This window comes from Electrophorus electricus, chromosome 15, assembly GCF_041902795.1.
Source record: "Electrophorus electricus isolate QZ-2024a chromosome 15, ASM4190279v1, whole genome shotgun sequence".
In the NCBI taxonomy this organism is placed as follows: Eukaryota; Metazoa; Chordata; class Actinopteri; order Gymnotiformes; family Gymnotidae; genus Electrophorus; species Electrophorus electricus.
The window spans coordinates 4,572,952-4,591,832 of NC_137511.1; the positions used below are offsets into that span (position 1 = coordinate 4,572,952).

The 18,881-nt window shown below is 44.7% G+C and overlaps 1 protein-coding gene across 9 annotated transcripts in view; it reads left to right on the plus strand.

Moving 5' to 3' along the window:
• The window catches only part of cacna1g (calcium channel, voltage-dependent, T type, alpha 1G subunit), a 149,422-nt gene that overhangs the window by 106,428 nt on the left and 24,113 nt on the right, over positions 1–18,881 (plus strand). For 7 of the 9 annotated variants that reach the window (XM_081698277.1, XM_081698278.1, XM_081698279.1 and 4 more), the window contains exons 21-27: positions 2,207–2,275; positions 3,350–3,534; positions 12,792–12,918; positions 13,793–13,918; positions 14,117–14,206; positions 14,972–15,164; positions 16,545–16,595. In XM_081698277.1, coding sequence (XP_081554403.1) covers positions 2,207–2,275; positions 3,350–3,534; positions 12,792–12,918; positions 13,793–13,918; positions 14,117–14,206; positions 14,972–15,164; positions 16,545–16,595 — 841 coding nt within the window. The remainder of the gene's footprint in view (positions 1–2,206; positions 2,276–3,349; positions 3,535–12,791; positions 12,919–13,792; positions 13,919–14,116; positions 14,207–14,971; positions 15,165–16,544; positions 16,596–18,881) is intronic. The other 2 variants (XM_081698280.1, XM_081698281.1) reach the window with 1 other exon arrangement.

Here is an 18,881-nt window from a genome sequence, read left to right on the forward strand (position 1 = left end):
GTGAATTTTAAGAACTTTTTAACTTTAATGTAATGCATTGGTTCCTGCTCTTATGCCAGTCACATCTCCATGACAAATCTTCTTTATGGTAACAAGTACCTCACTGCTACCCGCACAGACATGTAGCATTAATACTTCATGTGAGATATTTTTTCATTTAGATATTAACAAATGCCTTCAGAGCCAGCACCTGGGCCCCCTGTCAAGGCCAGGTGTGGTTCAGCATGCGTGCCTTTTCAGAACCTGAACTAATGAGAGACGAATGAGGAAGAAACCCAGGGCTGTGGAATCAGTGTGTGCTGGATGCGTTTGCCTGTGGGTTTGGTGGACTAGACACACTGTCTTTGTCCCTTCAGGGATCCAGCACTAAGACTCTTTGCTTTTCCTCATTCATGAACTTGCATATACACCTGACCACATACACACACACACACACACATACACACAAACAAACAAACACACAAACACACACACACACACTCACATACAGTACACGGACACATGATGAATGAAAACATATCCTCCCAGCAGATTGGAATGGCAAAGACGTCATCCTGTTTTCAAAAACAGCAACGAGCATAGCGATGATGTCAGCACGAGGCTCTCAGATGGCAGGGAGGGGGCTGAAAGCTTGCTGCCATGGCTCTCTGGGTCTGCTGGAAGTGGGGGGTCATGGGAAACACAGTCCCAAGGCACTGTGTCTCAGACAAAGAAGGAAGGCTCTGAACAAGCGGGGGAGATGACGTTGTTTGCATTCCAGCTCGGCTGCTTGTTTTCTTTCCATGGCTCTTGTTTAAGGTAACGAAGTGCTGGGGTCGCATTCTCATCCCTTTGCGCATTGTGTCCTTTGCTCTAGCCCTTCCATCCTGGGCCAAGTTTGTGGCAGCCATGATAAAAAGTCTTTTAAGCACACGGGCTCCTGTCGGAGTTGGCTACCCCTGCCCCTGACCTCTTCCTCATTGTCTTCTGGCCCCTCCTTATTTACATAGAACCCTTCACACAGACTGGACAGCAATCATGTGCATTTGAGACTCTCTCCCAGTGCTGAGGGCCATTACCATAAGCCAGTGGCATATGTTGATGCTAAGTGAAGTACTGCAGGGTGAGGGATACCAGAATCTGGCTATCAGCTAGCCATCAGACCATGGACTTCCAGCCAGCTGAGCATCCTGTTATGAACTCAGCTACCCAGCAGGACTGGCAATGCAGAAATCTGGGAGAGTCTTCCGTAGTGCGGGCCCAGGCATGCTGCAGAGCGCTCGTTAGGACGGAGAGGGCCACCGCTCTGATGGGGCGGCATTGTTGACAGGATGGACTGTCGCTGATGGAAAGCGAAGTGCACAGTGCTGGCACAGGTCAGAGCAGAGAGGTGGAAACTGCAGCACCTGGTGCGTGGGATGGCCGTGTGCGACAGAAGGAGAGAAACCTAGTGACAGAGTGAGAGAGAGAGAGAGAGAGAGAGGGAGAGAAAGAAAGAGAGGAGGGAGAGGAGAGAGAGAGTGAGGAAGAGAGAGAGGAAAGACTGGCAGTGAGGGAGAGAGAAGAGAGAATGCACGAGTTCTGGAAAGAAGCAGCCAGGCTCCGTGACCCTGGTGTAGTTTGCTGATGCTATTGTTAACGTGTGTTTGGGAATGCATGCCCTTTTCACTGCCCTAACCCCTTTCCCTTCTTCCAGGTAATTAAGCTGTGCCGTTTCTGTTTCACCTTTTACTACCTGCCTGATTCATGTTACACTCAGTTTAACAAACTGAAAATGGGAGCCAAGTATTATCTCACTTCGGAGAAGGAAACCTACAGTCATCACTACCTACTGTGGCATCTAGCATTACCTACTGAGACTGATGAAATGTGTCTTCTCTGCTGAGCAGGCATGTGTAAATGCGTGTGTGTGTGTGTGTGTGTGTGTGTGTGTGTTAATGCTTGTGGAATACTCTGTGTGTGGGAAGAGTAACAGTTCCATAGATGACTTCACAGGAGGCACCTCTAATCTCTAATCTGCTATGCGATGCAGACACACACACACACACACACACACACACACACACACACACACACACACACACGCACGCACGCACGTACGCACGCACACACATACCCACACCCACACACAAACACATACACGCACGCACGCACACACGCACGCACGCACACACACACACACACACACAAACACACACATTCGATCTGATCCTGCCTCTCTCCACAGGAGCGCATCTTCCTGACTCTGTCCAACTACATCTTCACTGCCATCTTTGTGACCGAAATGACAATAAAGGTGAGTGACAGCGTTTGACAGGTCACTCTGATGGGGGTAACAGAACTCCACCTCTTCCTAACACACAAACCAAACACGGAACAGCTTTGTTTCCATATGACTTTTTTAAGTGCTCAGCGTGTCTGTTTTAGATCACAGTGACTACAGTAGATTGGTCAGAACACTTTCGTGGCAGGCTACTGGGCTCAGAAGCGGCTCATATCATTTTACCTCTATTCAATCTCTTCCTATGACATTTCCAGTGACTGCAACAAAGAGTAAAGCAGTCTATTAAAATCCGTCTCTGACAGCCTTACCTCACTTCAGACAGCTGAATTAAAAACCTTTGCAAGTGCGGCGTCTCACACAGGCTTAAGATAAGTAAATATCTGGATTAATTAAAGCGAGGCCAGCAGATATCCCTTCAGGCCCCATCTCCACACTTACTAACGCCATACAGGAAGAATAGTCTGCCAGATATTTAAATCACCAGCATTGAAATGGGGGAGCATGCCGGGGTCTCTCAAGAGAAGAGAGAAAAGTTCACACGTGTCACTCATGGAGGTGTAGGGTTTCTATTTCAGGGCTCTGTTATATGTCAGGTCACACCCACTCAGGAGATTTCCAATGAAAAGCCTGCTGGAGAATAATCATACTCACTGGAGGTTAATTAACGGTTCCTGACAAAAAAAAAAAAAAAAAGTTTTCCAGGGCAGGCGGAGATGAGAGGAATGCCACAGCTCCTGGCCTTCGGCGTGTGACATGATGTCGTTCGATGCCTTCATGAGCAGCATCATTAGGGAACCTCGCATTGCTCCTTGGGAGGTTTTTTTCTGATTTGTTTACGGCCACTTTTGTGAGGACTGCACTGTGCAGCCATGCCTCCTCAGCTCCGAACTGATACTGAAGCATGAGCAAGATTGACAATGACGCAGGAAGTTTTTTTTTTTATTTTTATTTTGATCACTCTTCTGCCTATCTCTGCCAGCATATTCATCTCAAGACTATTGTTTTTGTGTTTGTTTGGAATTTGGAAGGAATTTCTAGTTTGTCCTGCTGTATGTTGAATGTTTTATTTTGTGTTTGTGTGATAAGGTGGTGGCCCTAGGCTGGTGTTTAGGAGAGAAATCCTACCTGAAGAGCAGCTGGAACGTTTTGGACGGAATGCTGGTGATGATTTCGGTCATCGACATCCTGGTGTCCATGATCTCCAACAACGGCACTAAGATCCTCGGCATGCTGCGTGTGCTCAGGCTGCTGCGAACCCTGCGACCCCTTCGGTACGGCACTCCACACCCCACTCACTAACCCTAAATCCCAGTCACTAACACCACACACCCCAGTCCCCAATACCACAGCCCACTCAGCTACCCCACACCTGATTCACTATCCCAGTACCCCACTCACTAATTCCACACCTCTCTCACTAAACCCACACCGCACTCACTAACCCTACACCCTACTCACTAAACTGACACACCACTCACTAATCCCACATCCCATTCACTCATCCCATACCCCACTCATTGACCCTAGACCCTACTTACTGAGGCCATCTCTAACCTCACAGCTCACTCACTAGCTCCACATCGCTCTCTCTGACTCTACTTACTGAACCCACAACCCCTCAATAACCCCACACCCCACCCACAAACCCCTCATCTCACTCACTTAAAGGGTGAAAGGCTTACATGCCTTTGAATAGGTTAATATTGAAATCTCTGCATTTATCACTTACAAAAACATTTAATGCCGATGTAGATGTTGAGGTACACGGAACAGCATTCAGCACCCATTATTCTATATGAAGTACTTGTTAGTGAGTAAATATGAAAGCACAAAAATTGCCAGACCACAGCGTTTCCTTGGAAAATTGCTTCAGCACGTTCTGCTTCTGTCATCCCTTTCTAAGGGATCTACATGATGTGCTCTCATGCAGTGTGTGTGTGTGTGTGTGTGTGTGTGTGTGTGTGTGTGTGTGTTTGTAGGCCTCTTGCCTTTTTTTTGCAAAGAGAACCTCTTTAAGGCCTTCCGATGCTGAAAGATTTATCACATATTCAGCAGGAGCACAAGAATCAAATATTCACTTTTCCTGGCCAATTTGCCTGCATCTCTCCCCAGTCATTAATTTATAATTGTTCTTCAGTGATCTGGGTCTCTTTCATATGGCTCAGCACCAAGCCAAGAGTGCTGCTAACAAAATTAACTTGGGAGAACTGCAAATCCATGCCATGTTTTTGTTTGAAGTTAAGAACAAATAGTGATTTTTATACAATTAGTATTGATTTCTGGGGAATTAAATCTTTGACTAAGGCAGTTTGCAGAAATATGTAGAAAATGTCTTTAATTGTAGCACTGTTTGTTTATTTACAGTGTCTGCTTTCCATATTTATGTGCATTTGTTGCTGCTCAGTTAGTGAAACTCAGGGATGCTCATGCTTTTACAAATGACGTTCCATGTTTCATCACGGAGGGCAGGATAGGTTCCATTTTTTTTAATACCTTTTTTGTTTTTGTTTGTTTGTTTTCCTGAGGTTATTGGATTTAGAGAGTGAATCTTCTCAGATATGGTTCTGAGGCCAAAAGTAAGAGGTACACTAATGATGAGGCACACTAATGAGTGAGGTACACTGCTGAGTAAGGTACACTGCTTAGTGAGGCACACTAATGATGAGGCACACTAATGAGTGAGATACACTAATGAGTGAGGCACACTGCTTAGTGAGGAACACTAATGAGTGAGGTACACTAATGATGAGGCACACTGCTGAGTGAGGTACACTGCTTAGTGAGACACACTGATGATGAGGCACACTAATGAGTGAGGTACACTGCTGAGTGAGACACACTGATGATGAGGCACACTAATGAGTGAGGTACACTGCTGAGTGAGGTACACTGCTGAGTGAGACACACTGATGATGAGGCACACTAATGAGTGAGGTACACTGCTGAGTGAGGTACACTGCTTAGTGAGACACACTGATGATGAGGCACACTAATGATGAGGCACACTAATGAGTAAGGCACACTGCTGAGTGAGGTACACTGCTTAGTGAGACACACTGATGATGAGGCACACTAATGAGTGAGGCACACTGCTGAGTGAGGTACACTGCTTAGTGAGGCACACTGATGATGAGGCACACTAATGAGTGAGGTACACTGCTGAGTGAGGTACACTGCTTAGTGAGACACACTGATGATGAGGCACACTAATGAGTGAGGTACACTGCTGAGTGAGGTACACTGCTTAGTGAGACACACTGATGATGAGGCACACTAATGAGTGAGGTACACTGCTGAGTGAGGTACACTGCTTAGTGAGACACACTGATGATGAGGCACACTAATGAGTGAGGTACACTGCTGAGTGAGGTACACTGCTGAGTGAGACACACTGATGATGAGGCACACTAATGAGTGAGGCACACTGCTGAGTGAGGTACACTGCTTAGTGAGGCACACTGATGATGAGGCACACTAATGAGTGAGGTACACTGCTGAGTGAGGTACACTGCTGAGTGAGGTACACTGATGATGAGGCACACTAATGAGTGAGGTACACTGCTGAGTGAGGTACACTGCTTAGTGAGACACACTGATGATGAGGCACACTAATGAGTGAGGTACACTGCTGAGTGAGGTACACTGCTTAGTGAGACACACTGATGATGAGGCACACTAATGAGTGAGGTACACTGCTGAGTGAGGTACACTGCTTAGTGAGACACACTGATGATGAGGCACACTAATGAGTGAGGTACACTGCTGAGTGAGGTACACTGCTTAGTGAGACACACTGATGAAGAGGCACACTAATGAGTGAGGCACACTGCTGAGTGAGGTACACTGCTTAGTGAGACACACTGATGATGAGGCACACTAATGAGTGAGGTACACTGCTGAGTGAGGTACACTGCTTAGTGAGACACACTGATGATGAGGCACACTAATGAGTGAGGTACACTGCTGAGTGAGGTACACTGCTTAGTGAGACACACTGATGATGAGGCACACTAATGAGTGAGGCACACTGCTGAGTGAGGTACACTGCTTAGTGAGACACACTGATGATGAGGCACACTAATGAGTGAGGTACACTGCTGAGTGAGGTACACTGCTTAGTGAGACACACTAATGACGAGGCACACTAATGAGTGAGGTACACTGCTGAGTCGATTACAGCTGATGATCTATATGACCAGAAGATTCCACTATGCTTTCATACACTGATTGAAAGTTATGCTCTGTCTCTCCCTTTCTGTTTGATATGCTCTCGCTCTCCTCTTCCTGTTTTCTCACTTATTCACTTACCCTCTAACACAGACATACACCATTTTTGTAATGCTCTGTGTAGGAATGAAGTAATCATGATAATTATGATGAAGTACAGATCTCATGGCCAACGTATCAACAGAGAGGACAATGTTTTCTCCAAAAACACTTAAGCAAAACTCTGTCTGTTCCTTCAGAAAAGAAAACATGCTTTAATTCCAATATGTCTGGATATTTCAAATTATGTATCATCTTTTGTGTAGTACCTTGCTGCATCTTCATGCAAACAGCTTAAACCTTGCCTTTTCCTGATTAAACCATACCTTTGTGATACCGTCTTTTACATAAGATTGAATAACCTTTAAGAAGTGTGTGTGTATGTACGTTTGTGTCTGTGTGTGTGTGTGTGTGTGTGTTTCCTTGTGAGTCCCGGTTATGTGTAACTCACAAAAGAAAAAAGACAGTAATGTGAATTGAAGCTCTGGTGGTGGCATTCCAGAGGTGGCCTGGTCGGGTGTAGGGCTTAGCCACCCAGGGACGCACTCCTCCACCTTGCTGGCTGTGTGCTGGACTTGCCATCGCTGCACAGTTTCCAGTGTTTCTCCTCAACTCTCAGTCTTTTCTTCAGTCGCCAGGTTTTATGTTAATACACTCCAGCATGGAGTCCAAGCTGATATCAGAATCATAAAATGTGTCCACAGTGCAAGCTTGGCTCCTCCAGTAAAGGTGAACACAGAGGGTTCGGTAATCTAGACCACATGTGTGTTAGGGCTCCTTGACAATGTAGGCTCGAGGTAAGCTGAGTTACTCAGAGTGTGGGGTGGAGGTAAGAGGTGTGTTTGTGTTTTTGTGTGTTTGGGTGTGTGTGTTTGTGTGTTTGGGTGTATGTGTGTGTGTGTGTCCACATGTGTCATCTGGAATATTAATGGTGTCATTACAGTAGAACAGCAGGAGGTGTGTATGCGGCTTTGTTCTGCAGACAGGGTGATGTATCTGATATGTTAAAGCAGCACACACTCACTTGTGTTCATCTATCAGCCCTCTGACCCCGAAGGTTACGCCTTTACACCGGAAATCAAGACACATGCCACTAGCGCATTTAAATCAATCTCAACAAAATGCGAAGACGCGCGTGCCAGCATTCACTCCTCCCATCAAACACCCATCAAGCAACACTCTACCTCTGTTACTACTTACTTTCACTTTGGTCCTGTGTTGACCTCTACATTTCTCTCGACATATGATGTAAATATGCTATGGCCATGAACTGCTATAGTTATATTTGTCCTTGGTAATTCTCTAATTAATGCTGTGTAAATGTTCCCAGTGCTTGCCCAGTGCGCAGTTTAATTGTTAAGCTAATGAAGCCGTGGACAGCCTAAAATGAGTTCGCTTTTCAGTACTGTGTGATTACCAGGAGGAAACAAAAGGTGGGAGTGACATGAGGTGAGCTACACAGACGGGTGCGATCTGGTTGCACAGATCTCTGATTAGCTGTGTGTTCTCAGGTGCACTAGAGATGTACTTCAGCTATTATTGTCTCTAGCAAATTGCTTTGGGAATTATTTTCTTTGTCTCTCAAATTTTTCTTAATTTATAGATTACTTGTGTTGGTAAGAGAGCAGAAGAGACTGGGAGTAATGTGTTTTGTTGTACACATGCACTTGGCTGTAGCTTGTCAGTAGAACTGGATGTTTTTATATTTCATGGCATATATCATGGCTGGGTTTTGTGTGTGTGTGTGTGTGTGTGTGTGTGTACTCTCCGTTCTTACTACTTATAGTCCTATTTGACTCTGTAGACAGTCCAGGTTTGTTGAATGTGCTCAGTTTTTGTGTGTGCTGTGTGTGTGGCGTGTGTGCATATGTGTTTGTGTGTGCATGCGTGTGAGTGTGTGTTTGCATCTCTGAGCGAGCATGTGTGTGTGTGTGTGTGTGTGTGTGTGTGTGTAGCAGAGAGGCAGCACTTGACTGGAACTCTTCCTTCCTCTCTGTCTGTCTCTCTGCCTGAAGTCCAGCCTGTCTACCTCCTCCTTTAATTACAGGCAGAATGAAGGTGTGCCTCTGCAACAGGACAGAGTGGCTCCTCTATGCTCTACTTGTTCTCTCAGGTTGTTTTTCTCTCTTCTTTTTCTGAGAGAGAAAATAGAAGTGATGCATGTAAGGGATGGCGCCCAAATCCGGCGAACACGTGTCATGTTGTAGCTGAAGTCACTGAGAGCAGCGTCCTGCCACAGAGAACTCTGTTAACCTACAGATGCAAGACAGAGTTGGTGAACCCTTTGGAATCCTGGATAAATTGCTCCTAAAATATTATTGATCTTAATCTCAGTCATAATAATAAATCTTATTTTTAATAATAATAAATGGTTCTAGTTTAAAAAAAAAAATGTCTAATTGGAGTGAAGTGTTTGAACCAGTTCAGTTGTGGATTTGTCTTACCCTGGTATATAACTAACGTGCAATATGGCCTGATGAAAAGGGGTGCCATAAAACTTCAGAAAAGGCTCAGAAAGCTGGAAAGGGTTTAAAAGGGATTTCTAAAGACTCTAAAGACAGTTGGGCAGATCATTTACAAATGGAAGAAATTCAGCCCAGTGCTGCTCTCCCTAACATGGGGCATCCTGCAGAGATCAGTGCAGGCACATTCCAGAGAATCCACACGCAAGTGACCAGAGAATCTTGGGTGACAGCTAAGGGTTTACAGGCATCTCGTGCACTTCTTGTCTACCCAAACAAAACACGAAACAGAAGTTCTGTTAAATGGGGAGTTACCATGCAAGAATCCTCTGCACTCCAAAAAGGCATTGCTGGTTATCTGTCTGCTAACTGTATACAGCATTATGTCTGGAGAAACCAAAACGCTGCATACTAACTCCAGAACTCCATCTCCACTAATGCATGGTGATGGAAGTAGAATGGTGCAGTGCTGCTCTTCTGCCTCAGGGCCTGGCAATCTTTAAGGGACCCACGAATGACCAATGAATTTGAAGTTGTATCAGGACACTCTAAAGCAGACTTTTCACGTTGTCTGTCTGCATGTGATCTAAAACTCAAAGGAGGTTGTGTCATGTGACATGACAATGATCCAAAGCACATGAGCAAATCAACAACAGAGTAACTGTAACTGAAAAAAGTCAGTATTTTAGAATGTCCTGATCTCATTCCCATTGAAATGTGTGGCGTGATCTGAAGCAGGCCATTCATGCAAGACGTACATGAAATGAAACGTTCACTTATTATTTGAACCATTTGTTCAGTAATACCATGACAATGTAAATGTGGTGTAGTACACCTTGTCTCCTGAGCTGTTTTGTTTGTCCTCTCAGACTCTCACGAGTTATCAGAGATGCCTTCCCTCTTGAGCAGAGAAGACACTTGTTTGCAAAGCCCAGAGTTCCCTACTTCTGTGGTTCAGCCCCAAGCTACTGCAGTTCCTTAACCATCACTATATATACACAGAACCACTACTGAATCTGATCTAACTCCTCTCACACACTCTTAGACCCAAGTGACTTTGTCACAAAGTGTAAAAATCTCTTGCTGTCTGCTCTCTCCTGTTTGCTCCCCTTTCTAAAACATCTTCGTTAACATCCTTTCCTCCTCGTTATCACCGATATCGTTCCTTCTCCTTGTGGATCTTTCTCACATGAACACATACCCTCTGTCTCATGCATGACCATGCATACACATAAACACCCAACCTTTTACCTCTCTAACATCTCAGGCAACAGTGCCCTCTATTGGTACAGCGTGGAAGCCCTATGTGGAGACCATGCAAAAATTGGTATTGTCATTTAACAGCTTTTTGTAATTCGGTTATACCTCCAAAGTCACACCTGAAATCAGTGCAGGCCAAGCCGTATTGATTCTTTTTTTATCATTTCTTTTTTATCATGTCATTTCTATCACCTATCTGACATTTATAGTCTGAAATCTTTCCTGCTGTCTTTCTGAGCTTTGATGCAGATGCCCATCTTTCATGAGAATTCACGGAGATCCAGCTGAAAAAGGACAGAGAGAAAAGTCTCTTATCTGAACTCTTTTGAGCCACATTTCTTCCTCTCTGTCACTCTGGCTAAATCAGATTTGTGTTCTCGTTTTCTCGTTTCAAGACTAATGTGATCACAGAGCACTTCTTAAAGAGATCAGAACCCAGTATCAGATTAGCCTTCTGCCACGGGGCAGAAATCCCTGCCTGTGGATGAAAGTGATGCGGCCTTTATTCAGTTTAACAGAGTGACTACTACTGTGGGCATAACTTTGCTTTAAAAAGATCTGGGGATCGGATGTTGAATTCAACAATTCAGCTGACCCTTAAATTTGCATTCCTTTTAAGAAATCAATTCACTGAAAAGAAATCACGTCGACTGAAAGGAAGAGCTTCTCAAAAGTTTTCATTACCATGCTTGTCAAGCCTATTGGCGTTGAACAATACAAGAAGTATCAACACATTGGTTTAAAATAGAACTATTCTATTTATTTCAATAAATAGAAAATAATAAAAAGAATTTGTTGTTGGAATGTTTATTTAGACAGTCCTGACTTTCCAGCAGCTGTTCTGGGCTTTTTGGTCACATGTCATATTAGAGCACATGGGCTCACCATAGACCCTTTACGTATGATCTCAGTGCTGTTGACTGTTTGGAGAGACAACTGCAGCTCAGCTCTTGTGTAAAATATTTTCATAGTATATTTTCAAAACGTGGTGGGGACAACAGCCATTTCAGAAAGTGGTGGGATATGTCCCTAGCATTTCCAATGTCCCCAGTGTGGGGATATGTCCCCAGTATTCCCAGTGTCCCCAATGTGGGGATATGTCCCCAGCATTCCTAGCGTCCCCGGTGTGGGGATATGTCCCCAGTGTGGGGATATGTCCCCAGTATTCCCAGTGTCCCCAATGTGGGGATATGTCCCCAGCATTCCTAGCGTCCTCGGTCTGGGGATATGTCCCCAGCATTCCTAGCATCCCCGGTCTGGGGATATGTCCCCAGCATTCCTAGCATCCCCGGTGTGGGGATATGTCCCCAGCATTCCTAGCGTCCCCGGTGTGGGGATATGTCCCCAGCATTCCTAGTGTCCCCAGTGTGGGGATATGTCCCGAGCATTCCTAGCATCCCCCATGTAGGGATATGTCCCCAGCATTCCTAGCGTCCCCGGTGTGGGGATATGTCCCCAGCATTCCTAGCATCCCCGGTGTGGGGATATGTCCCCAGCATTCCTAGCATCCCCGGTGTGGGGATATGTCCCCAGCATTCCTAGCATCCCCGGTGTGGGGATATGTCCCCAGCATTCCTAGCATCCCCGGTGTGGGGATATGTCCCCAGCATATGTCTCCAGCATAAATTGTGCCTGTGACTACTACCCTACTGCTTTTACTGCCACGGCTTACCTTGTTCTCTTGCTGTAGGGATGGTTCAACAGTGCGGTAAAGCCCCATAAGTACTAGCTCATTTCATGGCACAAGCAGTCAGATGCACTCGAGGTCCTTCTTCATATTTTTTCCCGCTCTATGAAAATAAAGCAGTGGCCACACATTGCGGTCTCCTGAGTGCAGATTTTGATTGTTTTCATGCATGCCATTGTGCCTGTCTCCATAGGTGATTCAGTGTCTCTATGTGTGCTAGTCCACCCCAGCTTGGCCGCGATGCCAGATGTCTTGCTGTTAATAATTAGTCCCTATCGTTATTCTAACGGTTTAATTAGGACTGTCTCTGCTCTTTGTGGGAGCAGCCGGCTCCTCTGAATCCGCACAGTGGCATGTAAGCTGGCTAGTGGTAGCACAGCAGAGTGTTGAATAGCTTGGGTATGAGGACAGTTTTTGTGCTAAATGTGGGGCTTCCCGTCTCCTTGGAGAAGGTGTTGATTGTGAGGTTGATGAAGTGTCAGAGCTGCAGGAAGTGGTTGGGAGGAAGATGCAGCACAGAGCCACTGGAGCTCTTCTGCCTTTGTATGCATTGATTAACCCAAGGCCCGTGATGGAGAGTGTGCATGTGCCAACCCTGCGCTGCCACAGGAATACAGAGGGGGCAGCCTCTAGCTCACCATGCCCTTGCCTGCACGTGGTCTTGACCACAGCCAGACCACTCTACAGGTCATGTGACTCCTCCAAACATCTGCTTATGCACCGTTCTGTTCCTTTCATTCTGCCACCTTTTGTTCACCTGGTTTGGTGCTTGGCAAAGCACTAAAGCCTTCTGTATGTTTGAACGTGATGTTGATCAGGCTGAAGTGTTTACCCTCCTGCTGCGTGTTTGCAGAGTGATCAGCAGGGCACCGGGGCTCAAGCTGGTGGTGGAAACACTGATGTCGTCCCTCAAACCAATCGGGAACATTGTGGTCATCTGCTGTGCTTTCTTCATCATTTTTGGCATCCTTGGGGTTCAGGTGAGTGGACATTCTGGTGGTGCTAAATATCTTTTTAGCATTTACATTATAACACTGTGGTCTAGCTGCGACATTTGTTCCCCAGATTAGTGTCAGCCAATCCACATGTTTCAATAGGCCTTCAGGCTCTTTTGAGTGACAAGACTGTTTGAAGTACAATATCATACTGGATTGGAAATGTATACCTATTTCGTAAATGGCTATAGTCATAGTGGCTCTAGTGGGCTTTCTTTACAAGATCGTGTCAGTGTATTAAAAGGTATACATGGGGAGAACACATGTCTCTGAGTGAGATGAAGTCACTGAGAAACTCCTGTATATTAGCAGTCAATAGTATGGCTGTAATGAAAAATACTCCAGGTCCCGTGGGGAAATCCTGCAACTGTTTGCCTTTAGTGCCGCTAATAAAAGCTGCGTTCATGCATGTGTCTGTGCCGCCTATGTGGCATGTTAAATGGACTTTGTCCCTGTCTTTTGTCTCTCTAATGTCACGAAGGGGAATCCAGTCCATAATTACTCAATTTTATTCAGTGACAACCATGTGCTTCCTGAGATGGTTGTCACATCAGCCTTGTTGGACTGATGACCTTTCCTTTCAGTTAACAAGGGCAACAGGCTCTTATATTGAGCTGTAGCTCACCTCTCAAATAATGACTCATATGACAGCCATGGTGTAATGTGCAGCTGACAATATTGGATCCTTCCTCTGTGTACAGCTTCCTAAACATGTACACTTGATTGGTGTACCAAGCCGTCAATCATCCTGTGGCAGGGTCATTGGATAATGATGGGGAAAACATATAGGACTCCATACAGTAGTTGGCTGCATAGCCCGAAAGGTCTTTGAGTGCTCTTATTCTTTATCTCCTCACAGCTATTCAAGGGCAAGTTCTATGTATGCCAGGGTGAGGACACAAGAAATATAACAAACAGATCTGACTGTCTCCTTGCTAAATACAACTGGGTCAGGCACAAGTACAATTTTGACAACCTGGGGCAGGTAAGCACTTAATGTTCCATGGTCTGAGACATGTGTTTTATAGATTTTTTTTAGCTGCACCTGGTGGCAATGAGTGTTGTAGCCTCCCCCTCCAAAGGTACCCTGTATTTGTCCTGAGTGTTTGACATTGCAAATAAGGGGTTTTTCTCTTTTCCATATGTATGTAATCTGCTCTGTCCTGACATTGTGTTTCTGCAGGCCCTGATGTCTCTTTTTGTGCTGGCCTCTAAAGATGGCTGGGTGGACATTATGTATGATGGGCTGGATGCTGTCGGGGTGGATCAGCAGGTACTCACCCAGCTCTAGTGCTGGGGAAGCTTCTTCAAAATTGTACTTAAATAAGTGAAATTACTCTATAGTATGTTATTCATAAACTTGTTAGCATGGTAATAGAATACTGGATATGTGTCATAGCAGTGCTTTGTGCATTCATCTCAAGAATATACATTAAACACAGACCAATTTCTTTGACTGAAATTTCCATATTGTCTCTGTGCTTCTACAATAAGTACAAATAAAGTTAAATTTAAAAAAGTAAACCATAAAATGTTAAGTCAGCATGTCTTTCTTAAATTCATTGAACAAGTTTCCTATTTATCGGTGCCTCTGTAAGCTCCTGACTGTTTGCTCAACAGAGCTCTCCCTAGGAATGACCTTTCTTTATATACACTTTCTTGCAAAGATGTCCATTTGCATTTCTGAATAGAGAAAAGATATGAAAATGTAATTTGCTTGCCTCTTGTCTCACAAAAGACTACTGAAGGTGCGTTCTGCTCTACTTGATTGGAGAGTTTAACTTGCTTCCTGCAGCACCAGCCAAAGCATTCATATATTTGAATCAGAACACTTAGGGCTTCTTTTTTTCATTATACAGCCATCCCACATATCAAAACACACAGTGAGAATGGGAGGCACCTTTGTAAGTGCAATCAAATGTGACAGAAGAGAGAAGCATCCGCGTGTCCAAATAACTCATACTGATTTATTTGGGCATGTCAGTGCATTATTTGGGAAAGTTGGATCCTCATTCATTTGGGAATGTGTACCTTTCAGCCTGTTATGAACCACAATCCGTGGATGCTGCTGTACTTCATCTCCTTCCTGCTGATTGTGGCGTTCTTCGTGCTCAACATGTTCGTGGGTGTGGTGGTGGAGAACTTCCACAAGTGCCGGCGTCACCAGGAAGCGGAAGAGGCTAAGCGGCGGGAGGAGAAGCGCCTGAAGCGCATGGAGAAAAAGAGAAGGAGTAAGGAGAAGGAGCTGGCTGGTCGGTAGTCTTTCCACATCTTTCTGAGTCCCGCTTGACCGCTAGATTTGACAGGCCGCTAAATCCTGAGCCATCGCTGATTAGAACGAGCTGCATCTGACGAATGAGATGCCCCCCCCCAACCCCCCCCCCCAACCCTAAGCTAAGAGGCTCCCTGCCCCTGGCCTGCGCCCTCTGCCTGGGAATGTAGCTCGAGCATGTCCCATGGCCTGCATGGTGGCCTGCTTTCTGGTGGAGAGCAGGCCGCGTGGTACATCCCTTTCCCAGGGGTCTGCCAAGCCTGCTCTTCTCATGCATGCAGGGCAGTGCAGCCTGAGTGGTAAACAAGGCTTTTCAGTTTTGCCACATTTGGCATAAGAGTTGGGATAGATCTTTCAAGCCTACTTGTACAGTTAAGTTTTTTTTCTTTACCTACTACCTACTATTTTTAACACTTACAGCAAAAGCCCACCTCATGGCGTATTCTTAGACAAAACAGTAGTAGACAGTGGTAACCCCCCTTTTTTTTTTTTGCACCCTTGAGAAATACAGATATAAATATGTCCTGTATCATATGTGATGAGGTATTGAGTCACTGAACACTGGTAAAAGCATGACACAAGTAAAGCTGTACTACCAGCACTTCGGTATCTGAATATATAGGTGGGTTCTGAAGGTGAAAGGTCAAGCTTCAGCTCCCCCTTCATGCTCTCTGGGAGGGCTCTCTTCAGTCCACCTGACATCATTAATATCCCTTTGATTTGCCTTTGCCTGCCCAAGAGGTTTGGATTCCTACATTTATTTATTTATTTATTATTTATTTAAGAGCTATCACCTCATCACCACTCTTACTGGAGTGTGAAGAGCTTCACCTTTTTTTTTTTTCCATCTCCCACTTTTGTTTTTGGTATGAATGGTTGCCGTAGCAACAGAGAGCTGGGTTCCTAAGTGGACTGTGAGGTAAAGTTTTGTATGGCCTAATCCATTTATTGGGGCTTCTTTGAGATGCTGTAGCTTGTTGGTTGATTGCAAAGAATAGGCCATAGCGCTCAACAGTCAGTGCTGCTAATTTGCCAAGATGAAAGCTTCCATTTAGTTGTTTGTCTGGCCAACAAAAAGTACAGCACAAAGAACAGAAGAAATTCTGTTATGTCTTTAAAATGCTGAAAAGAGCAATTACCTCAGAGTGGCAAAACGCTATATTCATGAAGAGTACTGATAGCTGAGCTGGACTCAGAATAATTGGAAATAGCTACATATATAGAATGTTCAGTAGTATATTATTTGAAAGTCCTTTTTTTTTTTTCTCTTCACTTATACTCCAGCTCCTTCTGCAACCTTCGTTGGCTCCACCTGATTAACATGGTCTCATTCTTCTAGATATAATGCTGACGGGTGTCAGTTGGTCCAGCCCTGATGGCGGAGCGACAGGTACAGAGTGTTTCTAGCATGCTTATGTGTTCACCGTGGTGGTGGTGGGGGGTTTTGGCTACAGGGCACATGAGGCAGGGTGCCTTCGACTGCCCAAGAGCACACCTCATCTGAGCGCAGGCCAGCCGTTTGTGGAAGTTGTGTATGTGCAGTTACCCACAACTCATCCACCCGTTCACCAGCATTTGGCGCCCGCCAGCCAAACCTTTCACTCACACTGGGGAGAGAGAGACAGAGGGAAGCAGGCGGAGGGAAGCAGGCGGAGGGAGACAGGCGGAGGGAGACAGGTGGAGGGAGACAGGCGGAGGGAGACAGGTGGAGAGAGACAGGAGTGAGCAGAAACCCTCTCCTACCTACTTTAATGTCTCTTTAGGAGCAAATATGCCATATGCATCACAAATAAATATATTTATGTAGTTAATTCTGACATTTTTACTGACATTTTATATTGTCAATACTGACATCCTTCATTTGAAGGATTGAGCAGAATATAACAGGCAATTCTGCAGTAAGTGCTTCTTGTCATGTTAAAGACCTTGTGTAGGGCCATGCGGTAGTCGGTGGGACTGCGTGAGAGGAACAGTTCCTCTGTAGACTTCCAGAGTTCTGTAATCTCTCTGCCTTCTCTCATTGGTTGGTTGTTGTTGCACAGTGCTCACTTCGTATTGTGATGTAGCCTCATGACACTGTCTTCGTGACTGTAGTGACACAGTGGGATGTCTTAACAACACACCGCACCACTCATTGTTGGTCAGATACTGCATGTGGAAAAAAAAATCCATTTATGTAATGTAATAGTTATATGCAGAAATTGTATTGATGACTACAGCTAAATGACACTAAGCAAGTATTTACAGAAGAAACAGACAGGTGGTCAGAAAAAAACTCATTTTAACGTACATATTTTGTAGGAGCTATACATTACATTTGCATTCAAAGGTCATTCAAAAGTAATAAAATCAGGTAGATATATAAATACACTTATTGTAGTAAACACTATAAATATAATTAGCTTGGCTCTGTCTTGTCAATGGAGGTTTTCAGATATCAAAATTATGGAATTGTCTAGTAGTAGTAGGTCAAGGACACTGGACTTGTTCATCATGAAGATGTTTGGCCAGTCACCTGGAGAGCTTCATCAGATCTTCTAAGTAGTGGAAGGGTCCTCAGCATGTAAACCTCACTGGGTGATTCACATCGATGACATCATGGTTCTCATGATACTCAGATAACAGCTCAGAGGTGTGAATTGGTGTGAAACTGGTGTGTCATAAAAATGATGAGTAGTGTTGCAGACCCCACCTCCATTCATGGGTGATTGACAGAGGGCTGCCTTCACTTCGCTTGCAAATCAGTAGTTTGCTGTATCCAAGATGTGTACATTGTTGTTCCCAAAGGATTGTCCCTGCTGCGTTTGGTGTCAGTAGAGTGCCATGTTGTGAGTAGAGCAGTTTGCTCTGGTCCTCTTTCCATCATACTAAGACTAGCTCTGCCAGATTTAGGTATTGGTCTGATTCTGACCAGTCATGTGCTCTGATGATACATACCTGGATATATAAACAGATAAATGTGACAGGAGGTTTTTAAATCTTGCAGCTCCAGAGGCGGAGTGTTCAAAGCCTGTTACTCTCTGCTTATGTAATTATCTTGAAGAGCTGAGCTCTCACATGAATAGAGCTTACCACTGGAACTAGAGCATACTTACAGCCTCAGTGAGACTGAGAGACCTCTCATTCCCTTGCCCTCGTTGACGACTGAAGAATTCTTTTTCAGACAGTCAAGGCCCCACAAAAAACTGAAGCCTCCTGTGCACTTCCCGCCGGTAATCCCTCCCTGCGTTAGTCCATCCTCAGTTCCCTGCACTACTCTCACCTTTTTACCACGTTTTACCACCAGCTGTGAACACAATAGTTTGGCTTGAGTCAGGGCTTTTGAAGAAGCAATTAGGAATGCTTTTCATGTTAAAAAAAAATGTTCACAAAGAGAAAGAAGTGAATGTGGCAGAATCTCAAGGACATTCTGCACAGACTCCACGCCACAAACATTATAAATTAATCAGAGCTAACATAGGAACTAACATAACATACTATAATTTTCTAAACAGATATGCCTGCATAGTTAAATATACAGATAAACACGTAATTTACCAGAATAAAGGTGATACACAGATAATAAGCACAACAAATAAACTGAATCCTGTCTTAACTGTAACTGCTGCAACAAGAATCCAACAATAAACTAGAACCCATAACAGATAATGTTTGGCAAGATTCCTTTCTTTTATAT